Genomic DNA, 16,603 nt, shown 5'->3' with positions numbered 1-16,603 from the left:
AGCACTTCAATTACCTAAAGATCTTGCCTTCGCTGCTCAGCAGACGTGATGTGCAAAGCTCTAGTCGATCCGCCTCGTGCTTGGGCTAGGTATAAATATTTTTCATGAGTCTATAGGAGCTTTCCATACATCTATTGATATCATTCACTACCCTTAGTTCCAGCACCTGAGGCCAGTTTCTGCCTCGTCCAGTCTCCCATTATGTCTGCCGTGTTCAAGTTCCCCAAATAGTAAGTATCTGCTGGCTGAAGATCAAGTGGATTTTCTAAGACTTTCATTCCATAAATGGATTTTCCTGTATTTGATTTCTCTGTGTTAAGCTTGAGATTTTCTTCTCTTTTTCCCTTTTTCTATGTCCTCCGCTGGTGCTGAGGATCCAGCCAGCAGTGGCGATGCTGCTCGCGCTGGATTTCACAGGCTGCGCTGTCCCGCTCGCTTTGTGCTCCCTGCCAAGCTACATTTTCTATGCACAACAGAGACATCCAGAAATCTGCTCTTAATTTGAGCACAAAACCATCCTGCCAAAAAAAGAGACACCCCTAAAGGCTTCACTTTGTGGTGGGCTCCCCACTCCAGGGGTTGCACTGGGGACCTGACCCCAGTCTGAGGAGTGGGGCTGGATCAGCAGCCTTTGGTAGGGGCTGGTATTAAAATATGATTTTTATTTACTGTTGCCTTGAAGCTGCCTGCATTTGTTTACCACTGTGAGCTGACCTTTGGGGAGACATTTCTCGATTAATTGGGTATCTAATCACTTCAGACGATTGATAGACCTGTATGTATTGGAGTTTTTTTCTCGTTAGACGTTTTCCCTCTGCTTTCTTCTTTCCCTGTTATATGGTAAATGATGCGTTTATTTTTTTTATTAGTTCCTTCATTATTTTTCTCTTTAGTAATTAACTGTTGATTTCATACTTGCCTGTCGTCTCTTGGCCTGGACCTTTCTTTTGCCAGTGCATTTAAATCATAACTGGCTCTTGCTCTTAAATATGTGCTTATATGCTATGGGTAAAGTAGAGGCTAGCGATTTTAATTCTTGTAATATTTGGCCTTCGATAATCATGCTCTCAATTCTTTAAGGTTACTCTCCACAGGGGTTTTTTTTTAAAGAAGCTCTACCTTTAATTATTTCCTCAAAGCACTGACTCCTTGTAGGTATCGAATCCTCACTTGTGTTTATCCCCTGGAGAATTCTGCAGGTTTACCTGGTGCTTTAGGTTCCCAAGACGACCGGCAGCAGGCAGTGAGTGTGTTGGGATGCTTCTGCCTGCACTGGGTTTAGCTCCCTGTACATATGCGCCCTAAGGACCTGCCCCAGGCTGTGTTCAGATGTTGGCAGGAGGAAGAAGATGCTCCTGGTTTTTATTTTTGTGCTCTAGTTATTTGTCAGTAAATAATCTGGAATGTTTCCATACCAAACTGGTGTAGAAATCTGTTTCCCCCCTGTGGAAAACAGAAATGTGTTTTGGGTAAGTGATGTTTTGTTTTTATACAGAAGGCAAAATTCACCTATGTGGCCTGTAGATCAGAGGCTCTGAAGAGGTAAAATGTGGCTAGACTGGGGATTGGTACTGGCAAGCATCGTTTTTCTTCTGGGGAGGAGTAATAGCATGAATCTTTCAATAGCCTTGGACTGGGACTCGGGCTCCGGGGATCTGTCCCTGCTTTGCCCCTGGCCAGCGGGTGCTGTCAGAGGTATCGCAGGGGAAAACGGTCTGAGGTTTAGTGATGGGAAGTTCAGTTCAGTAGCAGATCTCTTCACTAGCTTATAATTCTAGGTTGAAAAACGCAGTAAACTGAATAGTGCGTATGCTTCCCACACATGGCGTTGAAGTTCAGGTAACCTTGTGCCATGGGCGCGTCATGGGTGATGGGTAAGGGAGAATCTCTTGACTCAGCCTGAGTGTAAGCCTGGACTTCCTGGAGCAGGAGAATTTGATTCCAGCCCTTGCTGTGCAGGGAAGTCCCAGCCCTGGGATACAGCCTGGCCCTAGCCGTGGAGCCTTGGGTTGCCGTGGATTTGTTATGGTGCCCTTTCGCTCTGGCTAAACTGGTGGTTTTCTCACATTTTACAGTCTAGAGTGTGCCAGGGAAGGAAAATGAGGTAATTAAAAAAAAAAAAAATGCACGAAAATTGCTCTATAAATAAATTCCAGAGATAAGTGAAATAAAACATTAGTGGAAGATGAAGGGGAGGAGAGGGGAGAGGTGGAAACAAGCAGATGTAAGCAGTAAGACTGGAATTGTTCCATGGCCAAGTGCTTAAACTGATCGTAGAAGTCCTTTTGTTACCAGGAACTTCTTTGGTGAGCAGCCTTTAGAGGGTAAAATCAGAACAACTCCAAGGAAAGAAGTCGTCAGAGTGCCGTCTGCCACTGTGCAGAGAAATAAGTCGGGTCTGGGCATCCTGGAGAAGCACTGGGGTGATGAGGAGCTGCGGGCCGGAGAGGACAGGTCGTGCAGGGATGCTGCCAGGCAGAAATCCAGCTGCAATCCAGGGCGGTGAGGGTTGGATGCCGCTCTTGCAGTTGGTAGCTCTGCAGCCACTGTGTTTTGTTCCTAATGGTTTGCACCACACTTTTTATAAGGGTAGGTCGTAAGGCGGGTATTTTCAGTGTTTCCAGGTTGTGATTTTAATTGTCACTTTGTGCTTCCAATAAAATGTTCTGCGTAACTGATCACAGGAGAGCCTTTTCTCTGTGATATTGTACCTAATGTGCTGGATGAGTTCGCAGACAATGGTCTGTCTATTCTTGTTCATCTGTCCAGAAGCCACCAGTGCCAGTGATCCAGCTGGAGGAAATAAAAATATCTGTGTAGCAACTAATGGTGAGATTTTATGCCTGGGGAAGCAAATCAGAGAGAGAAACTTCCTGATTATTTTCCTGTTAAGTTAAAGCTCCTGTAAAAACAAACTGCTTTAGATATATAGAGGGAACACAAGTCTTTGTATGGCAAAAGGTGGCTCAGCTCACAGATCTGTGGAGTAGCTTTCTTGAAAGAACAAGTGAGGTGACTCCTGGTTTGGGTCTGGTTTGTTTTAGCCCTGGGTTCTTGAAAAAAATTAATGATATCCCCCCACCCAGTTTAAAGCTGTGTGGAAGGATGGACCATCCTCCCTGTGTCAGAATGTGTTACTAATGGGGTTTTTCCTTTGTTGCAGCAACAGCGCACTGTTTATAGGCTGACGCTGGTGAAAGCTTGGAACGTGGATGAACTCAAAGCCTATGCTGACCTGATATCCCTCGGTAAACCAGACTTCATCGAGGTCAAGGTGAGCTGCACAGAGCTATCTTATTTTTTTCCATTCGTATTTTACCTTTTTCCTCTCTATTCTCCACCCCGAAACAGTCTTAAACTTACATAAGTAAATTCAGTTCTTCCAAAGACTTTGGTGATGCATGAGGAACTTCTCTCTTGCTTTGAAGTTAGGCAGCCAGGTTTGTAATATCTTATGTGTACATTTGGAGCAGGCTTCAGTGCAAGCTTTGTACCAGCCGGCATCAGTTTCTGCTCCACAGAATCATAACCCTCTGGGCTTTTTTGTATTTCTTATGAAAGCAGAGACTGATAAATAGATGTTCCTTCTTCTGGGTCAACCATTACTTTAAACAAAATATTCTGGGACAAGCGGGTAGTTCGTGGTGGTATTCTTCCCATCCTGGTCTCAAACTCTGCTGGGGGAAAAGGCGATAACGTCTGGCCTACTGATGTGGTATTTGTCAGGCTGTGCAAAAGAGGTGGAAATATTACCCTCTGGGACTGGAAGAGCTACTAACAGGAGCATGTGAGATACAGTGGGGCAGGAGGTGCTGTATCTTGGGATTAATCAATGTAGTATATAGAAAATGTAAAAAAGGTACATTACAGAGTGCTCTGTAAGGCGTCACTATCGGCAATTTCATCCAGCAACTCCCCTGCGGACCAGCACATTTACCTCAGGTCTGTATTTTTGCACCTCTCTTACTTCTGGACTTTGTCTTTTCTCTTTTCTCTTTTCTTTCTTCCCTTTTTAAAAATCTTTATTTACTGCTGGTTTGAAGGAAAAGCCTGGAGTTTGCTGCAATGTCCTTATGAAATAAAACCCAAAGGTTTTGATATTATTGGTAGCGAGCGCTTTCTTTCTGAATGTGCTGCTGAAGTTGATAGCTTAATACAAAATAAGATTTTTGTATATGGTTTGGGGAAAAAACCTCAGTTTTACAATGTGTATCAGACTGTTTTATATTCCTCAGGTAAAATCTAGTGGAAGGAGTGCTCCTATGGGACCCTTCCCACCTTGCATCTCCTGGCTTTCTTACTGGAGCCTGATAGTACAAGCTCCGTTCTTCCAGTGTGGGAGGAGGGCAGAGATGAGTGTGCACGCCGGTGTGCAGTGTGAGGCTGTCAGTGTACGTGCTGCTTAGGCTGCTCTGTCATGTGTAGCAGCTTTAATTAGTAAAACAAGTCAGGTGTAAGTTAATCAATGTTTCTGAGCGCAGATTCCCCTGAGCGCTCTCCAGGACGAACATCTGCCTCCTCCAAGGCAGAGGGCTGCTCTCTGCCTGGGGAAGGATTCAGCCGTGCAGCTGTGGTTTCCCAGCAGCGCGGAGCTCAGCTCTCCCTCTTGCTCTTCCCCGGCAAAATCATGCCTCGGCCTGCCAGGGGAATAAGTGAGAAAAGAGGTGGTCATAGATGTACTCCTGGCACTCTTCTGGCTGGGACAGGCTCCTGCCGAGGCAGAGAGGGGCTGCACGACACTCCCAAAAACCACGTAGCACGGTAGTGTGTCTGGGCGTTCAGCATCGCTCGCGCGCCTGCCAGCTCCGGCTGCAAAGGGGGTTCAAAGGGGTTGCAGGATGAGGAAGGCAGAGGGGTGCACCTGGCGCCTGCTGGCCATGTGCTGTTGGGTGGATTTGGGTCTTTTTGTGGACTGATAAGAGTGTAAGTTTGCAGTTTGGTGGTGATTTTTTTAAAAAAAAAAAAAAAAAAAGTGTGTGCTGTTTAATGTTACTTAATTAGATTTGCAAGTGGGCTGCTTTGATCTAAATGTCATTTTTTCAGAACTATTCCAGCAGGTAAGTGAAGTTCTGCAAGCTCTAGAGGACAGAAGTGTCAACCAGGGTGCTGATCCTTGTCAGACGATGGTGCCTTCAAGCTAAGGGACAGGCCATCTCATGCCTCAGTTTCTTATTCCATGAATGGTTTGGCGTTGTGCCTATACTGTGGCCGCAAAAGCAGTCTGTAGTTGGCACGTGGAAAATCTCTCATCTTTCCAATCCCAAGAACAGTAGTCAGGGACACAGTGAAACTCAGGTTTAAGCCTTTTCAGAGGATGCAGATCTCTGCCCCGTCTCTGCTAGTTGCTGTACTTACGCGGGGAGTGATGCGGAAGGTCTCCCCTTCCCTGGTTACAGCTCTCATTGCAAACCACGGTCCGGCATTTCACAACCTCATTGCGATCTGTATACTCTAAAGTCCAAAATCACCTTCTACAGTTTGCTCTTTGTTTCTAGTCTAGTGGAGGGAGGACAATTTTCCAAAGCTCTCAAAACCATACAGCAAGTCTGACAGCAGCTAAGCCCCGCAAGACAGAGGCGAGCAACTGAGTACAAGAAAACACACTAATTCTTCAGCTTCAGCAGCAGAAATGAATTGTCAGGGCGCTGCTCCACCTCATTCACCAGCAGGCTCTGAAGTAGTCTCCATTTTTTTCCATTTAATTGAGCTTTTAAATAGAGCTGCGCTGTCCTGTTATCTTAATTTCGAGGACAGGAAAGCGCAGGGTTCATATTCCTGAAGCACGAAGCGCTCCTTGCGAGCGGTGTTGCGGGAGCACCCATTTGCAGCAGGAGCTGAACTGATGTTAATCGCTGTTTGAAACAAATGGTGCGACTCCGTGCTGGCACAACGTTTGGGGTTTAAATGGCATTTCCATCCCTTTAAAAAGCCACAAAGTTCTGTGATGGCTTCCCTGGAGCAGGGGATTTGCTTGGCCCTAGGGTGTGTTTAAATAGAACCTAAGTTGGACAAAAGGCCTTGCTCACAGGTTTTTATATGAAATGCTTTTATGTCCGAGGAAGGGTTTTTTAAGAGTCGCCTTTCTTCCTTGCCTCTTTGGAGCAAGTGTAATGTTCTAAAAGGTGGGCACGGGGTGCTGTGCAGAGGACGGGTAGCTCGCATTAAATAAAGTATTAGCCCAGTCAGTGACCTTATTTGTTTTGCATAGTTTCATCTGCCAGTTCCTGCTAGGCAGAGTTCCTAAAGTGTGGCAGATTTGGCTCAGTAGGGAGGCGCAGTGGCTTTCTCCCCTTGCTGCACTCTCTTTGTGACTTTGAAATGTGAGGGGATTACAGGGTTTCTCATCTCAAGCGTGGATCAAATTTTTCCCTTTCCTTGGCCAGAAGGAGTCAGCAGCGTGTTCTGGAGTGGCTGATGATCACCGAGCTGCGCTGCTGCGGGGTAGCGAGAGTCCAGCCGAGTGCCGACGGGACAGGCCGACAGAGGGGATGTCCTCTTCAGGCTGGCTTCCCTCCTTGGCTGTCCTTCTCTGAAGTGCCGGTTGGTTGCTGGTGGGGTGGTGTGCCCCCCGTGCTGCTGGAGATGTTTGTGTTGCTGCTGTGCCTGCACTCGGACCCTTACCCCGTGGTCTGACCTCACTAAATGAGGCGGTTAGCCTCCTTCGCGTTCCGCTCTGCGCTCTGTGGACAGCTTGCTCCCATCCGATCTTCTTTAATCCTGGCTTGCAAAGCTCTTGTCCAACGCCCTACCCGTGAGATCAGCCTTCTCTTACGGAAGGATTGCTGGCGCAGGTGGCTGCTGCGGTGCTTTCAGGGGTGTCTGAGCTCCGCTGTTGAGCAAACCGGCGTCAAGAATGCTTCGTGGTGCTTCGTTGCTTCTGCCTGTGCACCTGTGGGGTGAAGCAAGGAGCCGGGGTCTCCGTCCCTGCGACGTTTGACTTCTCTGGAATAAAAGACAAGCAGATCTTCTCAGCAAAGAACAGCAGCAGAAGAGGGGCTGCATCGTGTCCCCCTCCAAAGCCTGGCAGCTTGCGATTGTGCAGGCAAAGTGTACGTAAGCAGAGTGATCACGTAGATGGAACCCCACAGCATTCGAAGTGGTGCTTGGTACAATAGTACCTAAAGGTAGGAGTGAAATTCTGACCCAAAGGAAGACAGGCGGGGTTGCGGTGTGTTCACATCTGGCACTCATCGTTGCTGTTGGTATTGCCTTTCCTGCACCCTGTGGATCGATCCGCACTTGGACAAAACCTCCTGCCAGCGTGTAACTGGCCTTGAGTCCAGCCCAGCAGCTGTGGTGTTCACACGGCGTCCGTGACCTGGGAATTTTCCCCAAAAGACTTGATATTTTTGATTGAAAGTAATTTCTTGTGGTTTTTTTGAGAATGAAGCATATTGAAGAATCTATTTAGCATGTGGATAGGGCTTAGCATTTTTTTTTTCTCAAAACCCACATGTGATAGGTTAAAAAGGCAAAGACCGGGTCCTGCTCAAAGCAAATAAACAAAAAAAATTATTACAAGACATACTGGAAAGCATACGCCAGAAAATGAGGCTCATCTCAGCTGGATTTCCTGGTTAAATACTTGAGATAAATAACATTCGTTTAAAATGAATGTAGCTAATCCCCTGTTGCTCCGGAGAGGCTCGTGGGGTGGAGTGGATAGAGATTTAGATTCTTGCAAGGCTTAATACTTATTCCCGTTTACATGAGTATCTTACAGTGGTGTAACTCTGTGGGACCCTGTTCTCTTATTTAAGCCAATAGAAATTAGCCTTGATTACCCTTGTGTAAAACCCAAGTAAAGGAAGAATCAGGCACGTGGTTATTAAATACGCATCAATTTTATTTATTGCCTTAGTCTGCTTTAACGCCATAATGTCACTGTCACAGCTGTACCAAGTTGATTGCTATGTTTAAGATCTACAATATGCAACTCATCTCTTTGCAATGTTACCCTCTTTTTGTTTTAAAAGCCAGGGGCTTGTGTTGACGCGCAGTATTTTGCCATTCCTGCTCCTTAAACCAAAGGGGCAAAAGGGTTTTGAAGTAAAACGTAAGCGCACCCTAAAGAACTCATTCAGACATAAGCGAGTGGAGTGTGCTGCGGGGTCCTGTTGGTGCAAAGCCAGACGAGCGCTCAGAAACCCGTAGCGGCCCTTCGGTCGCTGCCACAGCCACGGAACAGCTGGGCACGCTTGCACGTTCCATTGTGGCTGTGCCCGCGCATCCTCTCCGCGCTGCCGGTGGCTTTAAGGCTGCACCTATCGCAAGCGTGCGTGCCAGGAGCTCGGCCTTGCGAGCACGGCTTTGCACTTCGGAGCTGCCTCTGCCATGGCGAGGGAGATCCGGCTGCTCTGGTCAGAGCCGCAAGTGGAAAGACACCCCTGGGGAAGTGGTCTTTATTTGCTGAAAGGGGAATCAAGGGATAATAATAATAAATATATAAATAAAGGGATAATAATAAAAAGGGAAAAAGAAGAGCCCGCCTGGCTTGTCCTTCGTTTGAGGGCTGTTCGAACCGCAGCGCGCTGTCTGAGGGCAGGACTTGGGCAGAGCAGGGACGAGAGTCGTGGCACTGCACTGGATTTCCTCGAGCCGTCATGAAATCAGTTTTCAGCCACTTGAAAGCACTTGTCCCTGGTGGTGGTTCTGCAGCTCCGGCGCCAGCGCGGCAGCCGCGCACTGGGCTCAGCGTCCGGCAGAGTAAGGACGATTTTCTGGGACTGCAGCTCCCGCTCTTGGCATCTGAAGCTTTGCCACGAAACTAAAACAAGCAAGTAAATGTCTGGAACAAAGGACCAGAGGGAAGCATCTGTCCTAGCCTTCTCAGTCTTGTCATATTAAACAGTAAAGATTGTTTAACTGCTTAAAATAATGAGGAAAATGAGCTCGGTTTTAATGAGTTTTTAATTGCATGCAGCAAGAGGCGATTGCCCCCACTTGTCAGAAAGCTATTCAGAGTCTTGCTGCCATTCCAGTCTGCATTTAGATGAAGAGGTGAACTTAAAAATTTCCTGTCCTAGTGCCTGCTATAAAATAAATCCAAACAACGTATGATTTCCATGCCTGGAAAAAAAACAAACCCAAACCACTCACTGACTGTTCCTTCTAAACTGTGAGCCATGGGTCTGCCAGCCTGCCTGTGTTTCCCAAGGACGAGACACGAGGTGTGGATGCTCCGAGGTGACCAGGTAGGCAGTGGCAGGGCTGCGTGGGGCTGTCGATGGTGCCGCGCCACCTCCCCATCGTGCTGGGGAGCTGCGGGGCAGTCAGGCACCCGAGGGCTCAGCTCTGCCTCTGCTGGATAAATCCCGGTCACCCTGGGCTGCTATGGAAAGCTGCCTCCGGCTGCGTCCTGCGAAGCCTCTGCTGAAGGCTCCGTCTGTCCTTACCTGCGGGTGACAGAGGCGGGCACCCAGCTTGCTATTTCTGTTGATCCAGCTGAAGGTTACAAGTTACTGATGGATGTGTCTGAGGAGTTCAGCTTGACATCAGTGGGTTTTTCAGTGCTGTGACTACATGGTGAGCCTTGATAACAAGTTTCATGGCAAACGTAGGTGAATGATTACATTCTGAATTCTCAGGTGACCCTGCCACACCGTTTCATCAAAAAGTCAGTCTTTTGTCCAGACCTGTGTTGATACAGATACCTTTCTGAAACTGAGGCGGAATTTCTGCAGTCCAGCATCGGCTTGGGTGCACACGTAGGCCTGATGAAAATCCAGGCTAAGATGGGTCGTTCTCATCTTTTTTGTTGGTGTGGGGTGTTTTTTTTGGTGTGTTTGGTTTTTTGTTTGTTTGTTTTTTTTTAATTTCAGTAAAGGTTAGTATCCAAAATAAGTGGGAAGCACAGGGTGTGGAAATTGCATTAGGCTTGTGGGGCTTTTAGATATGACCAAGGGAAGCTGTAGAAAATAAAGAGCATATGGAGACTGGTTGTGTGTGATGCCCAGTGTTGCTGTGCTCAATTAACAGCCTGTAAATAATAACTTTCTATCTGTGGCTCCGAGTGCTGGCTCGCAGGAGAAGGGCTAGCACCATGTACTGTGTTTTGCAGCCGGGGAAACCAGGGCAGGGTAGGAGTGGGTCACAGCAAAGCAGGTCACTGGCCGAACGGCCACCTCCTGCCTTTCAGCCTGTCTGTTCCTCCCGCCTCCCTCTTTCTAGTCTCTCTTTAACAGAGCATAGGGAGCAGGGAGGTGAGGGATTTAACAGTGGTCGTTTCTGCCTTGATATCTGTGTGGCTTATTTTGAAGAGCTGGAATGAAAGGCTGCAACCAGCATTTCAGAGTTTAGCTTTAACAGGAGGAGTTCCTTTGACTTCAAGGGAGCTGCTGAAGATTTATGGGCCGCTGTAGCACCCATCTGCATGTAGCCATACGTGTGCTGCGTCGGGAGAGCTGCTGGTAAATATTGGGGGTTTTGCTATGTAACTAACCATTTCCATTCCTGCTTTTCAGATTTAACTGACATAAATAAACCCATGTCCTTTGTTCAATCAACTTGAAAGCAATTATTAAAAACAACCAGTGAGCCAGCATCCACTCCAGCGAGGAGCAGACGTGCATGAGAGCTTGTGTATATAATTTAGACAATGCTGATGCTCGGATCATAAGCATTTTTATTACAGAGAGTGCAATCTATCAACATGTCATTTGAGGCTTTTTATATTTGTCTTGGGTCAGGGCTGCCCCAGTTTTTAAACAGTGGCTCTGTCACTCAGCAGCTTGGCCGACACTTTGTTCTTCTGTTAATTCACATGAGCCTCAATTAAACAAATTTATAATTTGTGGGCTAGGAGTTAAGAAAATTCTCTTGTTCGGTAATTAAGTTGGGAAGCCTGGAGTTTCAGAGTTGAGAAACAAAGCGCTGTCATATTTAGTTCCCCAGTAATCTTTCCTTCTTAGCCCTGCGGATTAAAACGATTGCTGGCTGTCGAGATCTCCGGCAAGGAGCCAGATCGCGGTGGGAGAAATGTGCTTCTTGTGCTTCTTGCTGCAGCGACAATCATCTTGGCACGAGGTGTTGCTTAAACACAGTTGTGCACGCTTGGCTCTGTTAGAGCAGCCTGGAAATCCAGAGCACGCCCGGCGCGGTTGCTCCGGATTCGCGCCGGCATAACCAAGGATAGCCGAGATGCTGTTGAAAAGGCTTCTGTGTTTCAAGGCATTTGGCCAGAGCTGTGTGGCATGATTAAGCTGCTAAAAGCACCCTTATTAAAGATTAATTAAGAGGCAGCATCGTCAGTGTTGCTACTGCAGGGAAGTTGGTGTGAGAGCTGAGGTGTACAATAGAATGGTTTCCTTTTTTAAACTTGATGTCTTAATAACTGTCTTCACGTATTACTGAAAAATATAACATGACCGCCCTAATCAACTGTTCACATTTTTAAAGTGGTATCAGCACTGTTAATTAACTCAAGGTTTAAGAAGTTTGGGAAGTCGCAAGCTGATGTGCTTTCAGTCGGTGCGCTGCTAAGCTGATTTTCATTGATTTGTGCTTGTGAATTAATCAGCCATCCGAGCACTTAGTTATTCCGTTTGCCTCTGCGCTTTCTTTGCTTGTAAATGATATCTTTGAAGTTTATTAAAAGAGTGAGTCATGTTGTATCTTCCTAAGAATTTTCCCCCTCTGTAGTCATACATTTTTCATGCTGCTCAAATCATAATCTGTATAATGAACGCAGGGAAAATATTGCTATACGGAGCCGTGTCTCTACAGCTGAACATTGGAGATGCATATCCTGCTATTTGCGAGGCTGGCTGCTCTAATATAAGAACACTTAAAATCTTTTTCAGACTTTCAGAGCGAGCAGGGCTAAAAAATTAATGTACTTCCCCGTTCAGCACTCCCTGACTTGTCTGCAGGTCTGCGCAGTCAACCCGTTTCCACACCGGCTCAGAGCTACGGCGTGCGGCTCTAATATCCTTTGCTTGGGCAGATTAATAGCGGGAGTCCCTCATAAATTTACCAGCAAGAAAGTAATTGCTTCCAAAACTTGTACAGTTTCTAATTAGTATGAGTCTGTTTCTTTTGTAGCCCTATTTAGGCACTGTGTGGTTCACCTTGCTCTAATTTTCAGTGTTTGCAAAGGTTCTGCCTCTGTTGCTGGACGTGGCGTGTCAACTTCAACGTAGGTGACTTAGGTCTTGGGAGTGTGGCCTCACCCGGGACTGGGTGCCATAAGCATAGCGTGGATGCAAATGCCATTTAAAAGAAGTAGAATTGTCCTTCACAGAGGAAAAACATGAGAATGCAAAACATAATCACCCGTAAAATTGTGTGCGCTCTGTTTTAAAGGCTGATGCTTGATGGGATTTTGTGACTGGAATAAAACAGCTCAGCCAAAGAGCAAAGGTGATGAAACCTCCTGGAGAGGTACAGAGGAGGTGGGCTTTGGTCTGGAAGGAAAGCTGTTTCTCGTCTGAGTTTGCCCTTTTGGGTGGTGGTGGGTTTGTGATCTGTCTTGCGATACCGCAAGCTAAGCCCGTTGGATGAGCCTTTAATGAATTTTATCTGGAAAGGAGAAGCAAAAACACATCTCAGCAAGCCACGTACTGCTGAGCTAATCTATGACAATTTTACTAACTTAATTAAAAATTAAGCAAGGCAGTAGCGAATTTGAGGTCATGGCTAAGACTCAGTAATTCGGGACATTCAAGAGATCAGATCTCCAAATTAAGAGCAGCTGATCTCAAAATGATGCAGCTGAAGTTGGGTGGAGCGGGGTGTAGAACTTGCGGGGGGCACTCGCTGACCAGTGGAGCTGGCTGCTGCAAGGGGTGGGCATTGCCGTGAGCTGGAGGACCTCAGCTCCCGTGGCAAGTAGATCACCCGAGGCAGCAGGCTTGTGCCTTGGCTTTGTGTAGGGCACAGCAGGAACATGCGTCCCGCTCTGACGTGCTCTGCTTAGGTCTGTTTGCCGTGTCGCGTGGTTGGGAAGGGAGCTGGAGCAAGAACCCAGTATCTCTGCTGACTTAATACAATTAAATCTTAGATGAAGGCGTCTTTTGAACAGTGTCACTTCTAAATTAGCAATTAGAGTGTTCTTCCGGGAAAAGATCAGAAAAGCTGTTTCCCCAAAGACTCTGCTCCAGCCTGTTCACACCAGTGACCTACATAGCTTTGCAGGCTGATGTGTGGTGGGAAACTTCTCTCCGTGCTCTGCCCAAAGGATGCTTGTAGTGCTCCTAACGTCAGCCTGCACGTGCTGGGTCCTTCCCACTCCGGAGGCTGGGGGGTTTTTAGGTGCAGACACAATGTGCCAGCACTGAGTGACCTTTAGTTCTGCCAAGCCAGGGGAGATCAGGAGCGATGGGGGCTGTGGGGGCGCGTGAGCGATGGTGCTGGCCTTTCGGCTGGCAGACGGCGTTGGGTGGGAGATCTGCAATCAGTGCAAATCAATCTTATAAAAAGAATCCCTCGATGTTTCCTGCAGACGTTCGTTCCGGGGCGATTACTTCAGCTCTCGGCATTTCACAAAGCAGCACGGGCTCTGCGGAGTGGTAGGATTATAGAAATTCCTCGATTGTTCTGGTGGCCTTTGACCAAAGCAACACAAGCTGCTTTTTAATGTCATCAAGTCAATTCTACTCATCAGTAAACAATAAGAGTTTCTCTACAGCACCAACTTAAGCCTGGATTTTCACCCTCCCTCTGTGTGTGCGGGAGGCGCAGGCAGAGGTGGACTTTTTCCAAACAGGTCCCAGTATTTACAGAATTAATTTAAGCAACAGATAGTGAGGTGAGATGAGCTGGGGGAGTTTTTACAAATGCCTTTATATTTTGGGGCGTTTGCTCGTTTACTCAGCCCTGAAAAATAATCTGTGTGTTTACTTGACCGTGTTTGCACTGGCTTGATTGTGTCAGTGTTGCTTTTGTACCTAGCTCATGGCCCCTGATATCTGGAGGGGTACCCGTCTATGTATTTATTTTTAACAAGGGTCTGGAGCACTGAATGCCCAGCATTCGCTGTAGCTGTCTTCTCCTGTAGTTGAGGTCTGGGGGGAAAGGCAGGGAGGACCTCAATATCTGCCTCAAAATGCTGCCACCACCCAGCAGGCACTTGGGGAACAGCCTTGCAGACCTTTGCACGAGCAGAGCTGCTGATACCAAGCCAGAGAATTAAAGAATAGTCTTGGAAAGCGGTGGTTGTGTTTCTTCAGCTAGATGGACAAAGTTAAGCAGAGTTCTCCACCTGGTTTCTAGAAATGCTTGGCCACATGAGGCTTCAGGTTCATCCTTGCATGCTGGCGTCGAGGGTCTCGGTGGAACCGAGGTAGTCGCAGAGCCAGCAGCAAACCAGCTCTCGCGCTCTGTGCCGTGGTCGCCTCTAAACAGCGAGCTCACTGCTGAGCGACTGGGGTGCTTCTGCCTTGCAAGGGCTGAATGAACAGCAAAGGGCAGCACCACCCTCTAGTCTTGGAGTTTTCTTACAGTTTTGTAAGTCTTGTCCTAACTGGAAGTCAGAGGAGCAGTGCTGCCGTGGGGAGGAGCAGAGCGGAGTGAAGCGGCTGGATTAGGAAGGTGAGGTTTCAGCAGTACCACGATGCTGTCCAGGGCTGCTGTCCTTCCTCCCCCACAGCTTCTCCCATGGCCCTGTGCAAATCTTTGTCTCCCTTTTTCCAGGCAGAAAAAAGAGGGTAAGAGCACATCCCTCCCAGAGGTGTTGCCCTGGCAGCTTTGTTAAGGATCATTAGGTGTTTGGCTACTGCAGAAAAACAGCTTAGAGGAGCAGAGGGGCAGAAGCAAAGCACGGTTATTTCTGGTGGAACTCTGTTTTTGCCCCCAGTGAAGGTGCTTGCATTCATACGCAGTTGCTTCTGGTTAGGAAAGGTCTTAAAGAAGGGAATGGGTGACATGAATTTGCATGGTCCGGTGCCACCAGTTCTGTACCTTTAAAGCCCAATTCATCCCTCTGATTTGAATCTAAAATTAGCTTAGATTAGATCTAATCTAAGCTTTACCTAGATCTAGCTAAGATCAGCAAGGATTACTCGTCTTCAGAAGACCTCAAGGCTCACAGAGATACCCTTTGTTCCACTTTTTCACTATTTAATTTTTATTTTAGTGATTTTGCTCTTTGTGCTCTCAGGAGTCACGCACTTTGTGCACGCACAGAAAAGAAGGGTGATTTGTACGTTTGCAGGGGTTTTTTTTCCCCCCTTTACTTTGGAAAGATGTTTAAAAGAAATCTGCTGTCTCTGGGCTCAGGGTGCAGCTACCCTGCCAGCATCTACACCTACACCTCTCTCCGAAGGAGCCACATGTCTGTCGGTGCTCCGCCTGGGCACCGCTGCCCGGTGAGACTCTGCCCAGCCCACCTGTGCGTGGATGCGTAATGCTGTGCGAATGCCCGTTTCCCACACCAACGTGGGGAGGATCTTATTTTTTCCTATAAAATGGCCAGTAGTTGGGAAGAACCTTGAGATCTCAATATCCAAACAATCATGTGAAGAGAACTGAGCGTTTTAATCAAAATCTCCGATATTATCGACATTCGTGGCACTCCAGGTTACAGTTGCCTGGGTCTTGTTGTATGGGCGCCACGGGGAAGACGGAAAGTGGGTTTTGGAGCGCAGGGACTGTCTTTTCGTCCTGGCTGCCAAAATGCGCTTGATCTGGGGCAGTTACAGCAATTGCCTGCAGCTAAAATAGGTGGTTTTAATTCTCTCATAATTAAATTGAACAGCTGGAAGCAGGGAGAGCCGGCACTGTGCAGCTAGGGGAGCTTCCCCAGGCACAGTTAGGGAGGAGGTGTGTAGGATGGTTTTACAAGGGCCTGGAATGAGATTTGTATAGATACTAGAGGACAGTGGCCAAAATCACAGCCCTGGCTTGGAAGGGGAAATGTCTGTACCTCTGAGGCACAGTTATCTCTGGAAATGTCACGCTGACTTGTTGCACTGGTTGTTTGTGGGACTTTTTTCCGGGTATATCACATTTCACAGCAAAGTGGACCTTCTTGGGGGTCCCTAGGTAGCTCAGGAGCACAAGCATCCTCTATTCTGAATGCCTTCAAAGCTACTTTCCAGGATAAAGACTAACCTGTGTGTTACTGCTGGGGAAGCCTTGGTGATGTGTCACTGAGGGAGAGACCGATTTTTGACACAGTCTCCAAATTTGTTAACTTTCTATAAGATACAGGACGAAGGGGGGACAAAACCGACTGTTTTCAGGGTTTGCTGCGGCTGATGTGCCGGTGCTGCCCTGAGCTTGTGAAGGGATAAGCTGACGGTGACAGTTTCCGTGTTTCTTTTCAGGGCGTGACGTACTGCGGCGAAAGTTCGGCCAGCAACCTCACCATGGCCAACGTCCCCTGGCACGAGGAGGTGGTGCGTTTCGTCCAGGAGCTGGCCGACCTCCTCCCCGACTACGAAATCGCGTGCGAGCACGAGCACTCGAACTGCCTCCTGATAGCTCACAAGAAGGTGAGACTGCCCGGTTGTGACACCAGGCGCTGTACCTTCTCCTTGGAAGTGCTGCACAACTGACTTGTTCCAACACACTTTCTCTCTCGAGCTAGCTGGATACTTTTTGGGGAGCAAAAAGCCCAATGCATAGCATGTATTGCAGAGCACGCTGCGGAGTAGTTGCTGAA

The 16,603-nt window shown here is 47.6% G+C and overlaps 1 protein-coding gene across 4 annotated transcripts in view; it reads left to right on the top strand.

Moving 5' to 3' along the window:
* LOC104043065 (S-adenosyl-L-methionine-dependent tRNA 4-demethylwyosine synthase TYW1-like) overlaps positions 1-16,603 on the top strand; it is a 110,315-nt gene that overhangs the window by 77,900 nt on the left and 15,812 nt on the right. For all 4 annotated transcript variants that reach the window (XM_064468144.1, XM_064468146.1, XM_064468147.1 and 1 more), the window contains exons 14-15: positions 3,164-3,274; positions 16,266-16,433. In XM_064468144.1, coding sequence (XP_064324214.1) covers positions 3,164-3,274; positions 16,266-16,433 — 279 coding nt within the window. The remainder of the gene's footprint in view (positions 1-3,163; positions 3,275-16,265; positions 16,434-16,603) is intronic.

This window comes from Phalacrocorax carbo, chromosome 17 (genome assembly GCF_963921805.1).
Source record: "Phalacrocorax carbo chromosome 17, bPhaCar2.1, whole genome shotgun sequence".
In the NCBI taxonomy this organism is placed as follows: Eukaryota; Metazoa; Chordata; class Aves; order Suliformes; family Phalacrocoracidae; genus Phalacrocorax; species Phalacrocorax carbo.
This window is presented reverse-complemented; position numbering and strand designations above follow the sequence as displayed.